General features: G+C 35.5%; 1 protein-coding gene across 5 annotated transcripts in view; it reads right to left on the bottom strand.

Moving 5' to 3' along the window:
* Positions 1–2010: 2010 nt before the first annotated feature.
* LOC107758202 (transmembrane protein 19-like) overlaps positions 2011–9796 on the bottom strand; it is a 16807-nt gene continuing 9021 nt past the window's right edge. For 4 of the 5 annotated variants that reach the window (XM_016575880.1, XM_016575883.1, XM_016575881.1 and 1 more), the window contains exons 5-7: positions 8121–8375; positions 4388–4597; positions 2011–3757 (exon numbers count right to left, since the gene is read on the bottom strand). In XM_016575880.1, coding sequence (XP_016431366.1) covers positions 3606–3757; positions 4388–4597; positions 8121–8375 — 617 coding nt within the window. In that variant the 3' untranslated portion in view covers positions 2011–3605. Of the gene's footprint in view, positions 3758–4362; positions 4598–8120; positions 8376–9796 lie in introns of all 5 variants that reach the window. The other variant, XM_016575884.1, reaches the window with a different exon arrangement.

Raw genomic sequence — 9796 nt, 5'->3', positions numbered from 1 at the left:
GTTTTGTAAAAATCGACGCGTTTCAAAAAGGCGGGGCATAGAGGAGAAACAATAATGTACAGTATGTGGAAAATAATGTGTTTTTTTTACTTTAAACCGCATAAACACATTTCATTACACCAAATACACAAAATAATGTTCTTTTTAGCAGCATCATATGACCCCTTTAATACTGTGTTAACTGGATGATCCACAGCTGTTTTTTTTTTTTTTTGTGATAGTTGTTCATGAGTCCCTTGTTTGTCCTAACCAGTTAAACTGCCTGCTGTTCTTCAGAAAAATCCTTCAGGTCCCACAAATTATTTGGTTTTCCAGCATCTTGATTTTGAGATCCATCTTTTCACACTGAGGACAACTGGGGGACTCATACGCAACTATTACAAAAGGTTCAAACAAACACTCCCTGATGCTCCCGAAGAAAACACAAAGCATTAAGAGCCTGAAAACCTTTTGAATTTGAAGATCAGGGTAAATTTAACTTATTTTGTCTTCAGGGAAACAAGTATCTTCTGTAGCTTCTGAAGGGCAGTACTAAAAAAAATAACATAAAAAATAAAAGATATTTATGCAAAACAAGAAAAATGTATACATCTTCATTCTGTTCAAAAGTTTACACCCCTGACTATTAATGCATCATGTTTCCTTCTGGAGCATCACTGAGTGTTTGAACTTTTTGATGTAATGAGTCCCTCAGTTGTCCTCAGTTTGAAAAGATGGAGCTCAAAATCATACAGTCATTGCTGGAAAGGGTTCAAATATGCAAAAGATGCTGGAAAACCAAAGAACCTGACCTGAAGGAGTTTTCTGAATAACAGCAGGCAGTTTAACTGTTTAGGACAAACAAGGGACTCATAAACAACCATTCAAAACACACACATGCACACACCTAAAACCTTAAAACTAAGACCTTAAAAATTAGACTTCTGGTTCCATCGTCCTGAGGTCAATGGATTTTATTGAATGGACATTTGGTTAAATGCCTGAAATAAGGTCTGTGGTTAACACAAGTTCAAGATATTTTCACATTTTATGTAACAAAAAATACACCAGTAATACCCCACACATGATTCTTTTAATCTGTCTTGAAAAAGGCGGTTGCTAACAAGTGGCTAAAAAGGACTGCAGAGTTTAACTGTCATCATGCCAAAAAGGGCACAACACTGATTATTGCCAATGCCATAATGGATCAGGTCACGCTAAGAGAAAATACTTTTGTAGAAGATGTACAGTAAATCTGCTTAGTTCTATTTTATTAAAATTACAAAGAGGCCAGGGGTTTAAATACACATTAGTAAAGGTAAAATTAAGCTTTGCGAAGCAAAAGGCTTTTCAACACAGTGTTACCATCTGGTGATAACTGGCAAGGCGATTAATTTCTGTCTGTGTATTGGCACTTAAATAATTAAAATAAATGAAATAAAATTAAATGAACAACTGACGTCCAAAAGAAATCATTCCCTGTTACTGTCTGGCCGAAAGAGAAGTCAAAAAGTAAGTCATGTGTTGTGACTGATGGCAAACATTGACATTTAAATTAACTGCATGTTATAGGATGTCATAGGTCAATAGTTCAAATGAGTGTGAAGTTTAAAATATTGTCAGTCCAGTGGCATTTATTTGTTATCTTTTTTATTATTTATTTGTATAATATGTGTGGTCTTTAAAATTGTATTTACGTGAAATGTTGTTTAATCTGTAATGTGCAATGTTTTGCAGGTGCTGGTGTCAGGTTACAATGTGCTGTCCTTATGATTACTTATATTCTTACCTTTTAACACATATGTCTTTATATGACTATTATACTATAAATTATCTTAAAGTGTGTGCTAGATTCTTTAGTGCTTCCCTTCCTTAGCTGTGCAGCATCAGTGCTGAAATGTGAAATTATTTAGTGTGGAATATAATTTAATGTGGAGTTTTCTTACATAAAATCCTTCACATGTAAAATACGTAAATATTACATACGTGACAAAATGAGATGGATTTCTTTTTTCAGATGAAAGCTTTACAGTTCTTGGAGGTACATTTATTTAAAAAAAAAAGTAAACTACAGAAGCCAAGTAAAACATCATTATTCAACATCAAAGAAAAACAATCTAAAAGAAATGCATGTAAACAAACTGAATTTTCTCAAAATAATACAGCATTGGACACATTCCCAAAAAAAGTTGGGGGGCAGACTCATCCACAATATAAGAAGTGCACAGTGGATCAATGAACATGTTTTTAAAGATTGAAAGAGTTGTCAGAAGCTTTAATGGTGGTGTCGTTTAAGTTACACAACTGTGGTGTAGTTTGCATATAGCTCAACTTTAGCTTTTACTTTAGTGATTGTTGCCGTGTCTCTTTTTGAAGGATCCACAGGTTTGGCCTACACAAAAACATCATCCATGTAGCACACCATAGGCGTGTTCCAATTGACCACATTTGCCTTCCTATCTTAAATCAGATTCCAAACTAAAGTAAATGTACATAAATGCAGTGACAAGCAGTTGAGGCTCCAGTGTTTTTAGGTGATAGCAGAATGGGTCATTATGGGTCTGTGTAAACATGCTATTTGTTAGTATATGGTTTTGTTGTAATATCCAAACATCATCTAGGCTACATGTAAAATATGTTTGCATAGGTAACCTGGAGCAGGAGCAGCTATTACCATCTTTACCTGTAATGCATGTTATTTTCTTAATTAGAAATTTTACTTCCTTGAAATTTTACTCTTTTTTTTGCAATTTTACTTGCCAAAGCCATTTCAACCCCACGTTTGGTGCTTGGCGAGTGTTAGTTTTGAACACTATTATTTTACATATCTGGAACAAAATATAAATACTTAAAAAAATATTCAGAATCACCAAATGGCTCATAATCATAATTATTATTTTTAATTCAAGACAGTAAACAGAAAGGGATGGTTGAATGGCTGAAGAACCTAGCATGCTTTGTGTGTAAGGGTACTTTATTCCACAAAGTACACATACATTCCAATGGAATACTTGAATGTGTTGATCTCTGACATACACAAAACACCAGAACCTACACCTGTAATAAATGGCATAGACACTTACACAGAGACACATACATTTGGTGATAAACAGAAAACGCTATTCATTTAAAATGATTATGTAAGAAATGGACTACGAAAAAAATTGCCTAGTGGGCATGTAATGAAGTGATCGGACCTGTAGTGGCCTAGAAACTATTCTTGGCTCTAGTAGTCTGTGACTTTGACAGGTTTTTACAGTATTTTGAGCTCTGTGTACCGTGCTGTAATGCTTAAATATTTGCCTATTTGCCATCACAAGTCTTTCCAAAGTCATAGAGGCACACAAGAGGAAATACTTGGAGAGTCAGTATAATTCAAGATTAATATAATTTATTTGTTCTCCTATGTGAAATATTTTAACATTACACATTTCAACTTTAAAGTAATTTTGAAAGCCTCAATACAATGCGTAGAAACAAAGACATTGGGAGTTTAAATTGTGCTTGATTAAATTAAAAAAAAAAAAAATCCATGGTGTTATGGTAATGGCATTGTTTTAGCATAAACTGCTTTTTATCTTAAAAGGGACATGATACACAATTAAACTTAAAATTCAGTGCCTAGCCTAGAATATCCAAGCAAACCCAGGCAGGAATAGTGCTATGAGTACAGAAGAGAACAGATTCACTCCATTATTGTCCAGGATGGGTTTCCCACATATTCTTTTAACGCTCGGTGACTCATAACTCACAACCTTCCCAATGGATTCATCGTATCCTTGATGGAAAGAAAAAAAAAATAGTGAAACACCTAGAAAATTTTAAACAAATATTAAAAGAAAACCCAGCAGAAATGACAAATAAGTCAGTCCAATATGAAAAATTACCATGTATTGCATGTTAGTTACGTCACACTGACCTTTCCCCCCAAATATGTTATAATATAAAACCAAACTGCTTCACTGACTTCATATTTCCAAATATTTTTCTTCATTAGTTTATAACAGATAACAATACGGAGGAGGTGACAGCATTTCTCAAGATATGGAATTATTTAATAATAATGATGAATCCTTCATCATTATTGTTAAATAAATAAAGTAACATTAAGTTACATTTTATTTTGCACTATTAACGTAACATCCATAGGCACTGATTAAAAGATTGATCTTGGGATTTTAAGAATCAATAATCATTCAGTGCTAAGTAACTTTTCATGTCCAATTAGAATCAAAAGGAGCGCTGACAGAAGATGATAAATTATTTATATTGCATAAAAGTAAATTAGCATTGTTAGTATGACTGTTGCAAGAAACTTGCAATAATATTGTGGTGGACCACAGGGGGAAAAATATATAAATTAATCTATTTGATTTTATTTACCTTTAATAATAATCAGCCAGATTACCTGAATACTGCATGGTTGCACCGAGGAATGAATCTAGCAGAGATCCAAACAGACCAGCTATTGCTCCATACAAGATGATAGGCCACTGAGGAACTGCTAAATGCAGATCTTTTACCAACAGGAGCTGCATGAAGTAGTACGCTGTTCCCACTGTGCCTCCACCCAAAACACTGGCCACTAATCCAACAGGAGTGACTCCGCCATTGGTACCTATAAACCATTTTATAGCAGTTAAGACAAAGGCCTTTTGCTTACATAAATCACTTACTGACCATAATCAGGGTGTTAAAATTAACACTCACCAACCCTCCAAATGCAAATGAAAATTAACCGAGACAGGTTACACTATGAACTCATTTGCCAATATGGAGGTTAATATCATGTTCTGTCACATTTTTGGCAATTTCTTATTTTGATCATCGATAGGTTTCAAAAATAAAAATATGACATAAAAACCTGTCTATGAAAACATGAACACATGATTAGAACACTGTTAGATTATGATTATGATGCAGCAATGTTATTAAAAAGGAGCATCTAAAAAGAAATAGCTGCCTGAGGTGAAGCTGAAGAGTGACTTTATGCCAATAAACTGAAACCCGTTCTATGACACATCCTATGATATTAATCAGATAACATATACATAACATAGACGTAACATTACATTTAAGTTCTGGGCCTTCTTTTATTGTTTCTCTAGTGCTTAAATGCTTTGTGTCATTATTGTCTGTTTCTTTTAGCCTTGTAAAGCACTTTGGTCAACACCAGTTGTTTTTAAATGTGCTATACAAATAAACTTATATTGTATTGTATTGTAACATTACAACTGTATCTGTTGTATCTGTACAAAAGGATGCAAATGCCAGTGAACTTTAAGTTACGTACTATAGCGAGAGACAGAGAGTGAGACAGAGCTCCCACCGTGATGTTTCAAGTAAAGAAAACAGAATTTACTATAGATTTCTATAAAGTTCTCATTATAATGCTATATTTATGGCAGATTTGTGCTATATTTTCATCTACATTATCAAGTGATTCCTGAAATCGCCTGCGCGTTTTCGAAGCCATATTAAGTACGAAAACAATTTTAATTGAAGTATGCCTACTGTTGAACAAATATGACGAAAAACGCACTGCTGCATTATTATAACATCTGTATTTAAAAAAAAGAAACATCTAAAAGCAGTATGACCATCTCAAATAACTGAATTTGAACATGAAATTAACTTGAATTTGATCATGAAACTAAACACTGGTAATATGCATCGCATTCAGCATGTTAATATCCCAACGCATCCTATATTAGATTAATCCGATATGTATGTAGCTAACCCAGACATCACTATGTGACTTCGAAGCCATGCTTCTCTCTCTTCTCATGTCTATACTTTGGACTGCATGCTGTGGCAAGCTAAACCATCAGAGCTCAGGGTGCCGCCCAAAGTGCTGCTATAACCAATCAGAGAAAAAATAAATAAATTCACGTTCATCGTTTTCATGATTGATCATTGCTGTCACAGCCAGGTACTCGAGTACTCGATCGCTGTTAAACATCCCTAGTACCTACCAAAAGAGGTGCAAGGAAGGACAACTATTGAACCGGTGTAATGTTTAATGTTGTGGCTGATCAGTGTATTCTGACACAAAGTGGCGAATGGCATGGGAATTTTGTGAAATTCTATTGCTAGGGTATAATGATGTCATCATATTATGTGGCATGCTTTTCATCACTGTCGGAGTGAGAATAATGTTTTTTTTTATGAACGTAAGTGGAAAAGAGGCTTTAATACGTTGAGTTAAGTATGCTGACTTGAAACAGCTGATGAAAAGAAATAGCTGAAAGCTTGTCCACTAATCTTACCACATTGTTTTATGTTTAAACAATTATTTTGGGTCAGCTATATTTGGGGAAATAAATGCTGTTTTATAAGAAAAGTCACAGTCTCAAAGTATTTTGCAACAGATAGGATTGGTGGCACTACTCGTTCATATTTACGCTATCCGCAAACAAGACATAAAACAGTCAAAAGTGATTTAATAAAAATCTACCTACAAAACCACCACTGGCTCTGCACCCCTTTACCTAAATTCATTACTTCAGACTTATGTGCCCTCTAGAAGCTTGCGTTCTGCAAGTGAACGACGCATTATTGTGCCATCTCAAGAGGCACAAAATCACTTTCACAGAGTTTTTCATTAACTGTTCCCTCCTGGTGGAATGACCTTCCCAACTCAATCCGAGCAGCTGAGTCATTAGCCATCTTCAAGAAGCTAAAACTGCCGGGTCCTGCAGATTTGCTTTATACAACATTAGGAAGATCAGGCCCTTTCTTTCAGAACATGTAACACAACTCCTTGTTCAAGCTCTTGTTCTATCCAGGCTGGACTATTGCAATGCTCTCTTGGCAGGTCTTCCAGCCACTTCTATCAAACCTCTACAATTAATCCAAAATGCCGCTGCAAGATTAATCTTTAATGAGCCGAAAAGAACGCATGTCACACCTCTGTTCATCAATTTGCACTGGCTACCAGTAGCTGCTCGCATTAAATTCAAGGCATTAATGTTTGCCTACAAAACCACCACTGGCTCTGCACCCCTTTACCTAAATTCATTACTTCAGAGTTATGTGCCTTCTAGAAGCTTGCGTTCTGCAAGTGAACGTCGCTAGATTGTGCCATCCCAAAGAACCACAAAATCACTTTTACAGACTTTTAAATTAAATGTTCCCTCCTGGTGGAATGACCTTCCCAACTCAATCCGAGCAGCTGAGTCCTTAGCCATCTTCAAGAAACGACTAAAAACACATCTGTTCCATCTTTATTTGACCCTCTAACTCTAGCACTTTCTATTCTATTTTAATTAAACTTTATCTATTTATCTTTTTTATTTAAAAAAACTAACACTAGCTTTCTATTTTTTTTATTCTATCTACTTGTTTTTCTTTGTGTGTGTGTGTGTGTGTGTGTGTGTGTCTATATATATATATATATATATAAAATACCTCGCTACGTGTACTGCGTTAGGCTAATCCAAGACTTGTCATTTGCACTTACATATTGTTGCTCTTTTGTTACTTTTGATTGCTTCTATTCTCCTCATTTGTAAGTCGCTTTGGATAAAAGCGTCTGCTAAATGACTAAATGTAATGTAAATGTAATAATTCAAAATTAGATTTTATTGTAAATATATTTAAACCTAAACTGTCATTTTTATAATCTGGATTATTGCTGATATTTTTGTTTTGGCAAGTACAACTTCTGAGTAGCTTGACTGCTGAATAAAAAAAATAAATTTAAAATCCTGGCCATAATTATGGTCTGTGGTAATTCACAACATCTGAATCACATTTAAATTATACTTAAAGGGGTCCTATTATGCTCTTTTACAAAGTCTTGATTTTGTTTTGGGGGTGTACTAGAACAGGCTCTCATACTAGGTTGTTCGAAAAACACATTATCTTTCACATATTTTACATTATTACAACAACTCTCTCCCCCGTCTGGCATAACGAGTCGTTCGTTGTAGTTTTTGAAAAGTGATTTCTGTTAAATAAAATATCTCCTTTTGAAGTGGACTTTGAACTTTGTAACTTTGCAGATCTTTTTTTATGCTCAAACAGCAACATTACAGACTAACTAAAGTTGAAAAAGTGAAAAAGTATAATAGGACCCCCTTAAATTCTTACTTAGAATATTCTGTTAATTTTAACCATTAAATTTTTGGACTCTGTACCTGCTGGGACATCTTTCCAGGTGGTAATGAGCCTGGGTTTTCTCTTACTAAGCACAGGACCAACTTCAGAAGCCCAGGTGTCCCCTGTGCTGCAAGCCAGGGCTCCTAAGAGTGATAAGCACATCCATGAAGCGGAATATTGCTTCCCAAAATCCACAGGTATTTCTCCAGGACCAACTTCAATCATATAGAGCAGGGCCAATTCAGTAGGAACCCCACCATTACAGAAAACTTGCAACCAGTTCCTCTGGCCTCCTGCAGACATTAAAGACACACAAGTAATGTTATCAACAAGCATTCTATACAGCAAAATCAAAAAAACACTTTGAGAAAGATTGGGTTGGAGGCTGCATTGGACAGATGCATAAACAAACAAATGAGCATTAAAAAATGCTTAAGCTCAAAGCTTACTCGTTCAAGACTAACATACTGTTATTTGCACTTAAATGTGAATTAAAAAAAAAAAGTAAATTAAAAAAAATCCAAAATGTGCAATCAAAAGAGGGAAATTAAAGAAAAATTTGATTTGGGGAACACAACAAACTATCTAATGAACCGCTTCTTAGGATACCACCAGAGCTGAAGAAACAAGTGCCTCATCTGCGCCACTTCCACACAAGAAAACATCCATGTCAAGCAAACATCTAAGCCTCTGCAGAATTCAGAAAGGGTGAAGTGAATTACAATGGCCAAACAGAGCAGAACAACTCCTTGAATGGCATCAAACTTTTATGTGATTTGTCTGTAGATATATTTTTAATGTCTGTAAGGCAGATATACATGGAGTTTCACGCTCAAGTTCACAGAGACCGCAAGACGGCAGAAAGCACGTTTGCTTTCATTATTTTACAAAAGCGTGTTTTGTTGTTATTGTGAGTGCACACAAATAAACGTAGAGTCTTTACAGATTTGAAAGATGTATTACTCTTATCTGTATGATTAAAAATGAGGGAGTATTTTAAGAGCAAGGGGCCACACCGGCGCCTCCATCTGTCCTGCAGTGAGTGCTACTGTTCAGCTCCACTCCACTATAGCGCACATTTCTCTAGGTTATCATTAGATTGAGCGGCCATGTAAAGTTGCTAATACTTACATATTTCAGATGATAAGCCATATTTGATGTCGATGAATGATAGGCGAGCGTTTGGATGTCCTGCCTGATGTACTGTATTACCATAAATACCAGCCGTTAACGATCTGTTAGTCACGGACTGCGTGACTTCGCCTGTGGATTTTTTTATTTTTTCTGTGACTAAGCGACTAATAAAATTTCGGTCAACCAAGCCTCTTCTGGTCGACTAACGGTTAGTCGACTATTAGGGGACAGCCCTACAATTTACCCTGATCTTCAAATTCAAAAAGTTTTCACCCCCGGCTCTTAATGCATCACTCTGGAGCATCAGTGAGCGTTTGAACCTTCTGTAATAGTTGCATATGAGTCCCTCAGTTGCCCTCAGTGTGAAAAGATGGATCTCAAAATCATATAGTCATTGTTGGAAAGGGTTCAAATATACAAAAGTGCTGGAAAATCAAAGAATTTGTGGGACCTGAAGGATTTTTCTGAAGAACAGCAGGCAGTTTAACTGTTCAGAACAAACAAGGGACTCATGACTATCAGCTCATGACAGCTATCACTAAACAAAAAACACAGCTGTGGATCATTCAGGTAACAACAC

This window comes from Sinocyclocheilus rhinocerous, unplaced genomic scaffold, assembly GCF_001515625.1.
Source record: "Sinocyclocheilus rhinocerous isolate Xijiao unplaced genomic scaffold, SAMN03320098_v1.1 scaffold2219, whole genome shotgun sequence".
Taxonomy (NCBI): Eukaryota; Metazoa; Chordata; class Actinopteri; order Cypriniformes; family Cyprinidae; genus Sinocyclocheilus; species Sinocyclocheilus rhinocerous.
Note: the sequence above shows the minus strand (reverse complement) of the source record. Positions and strands in the feature narration are given on the sequence as shown.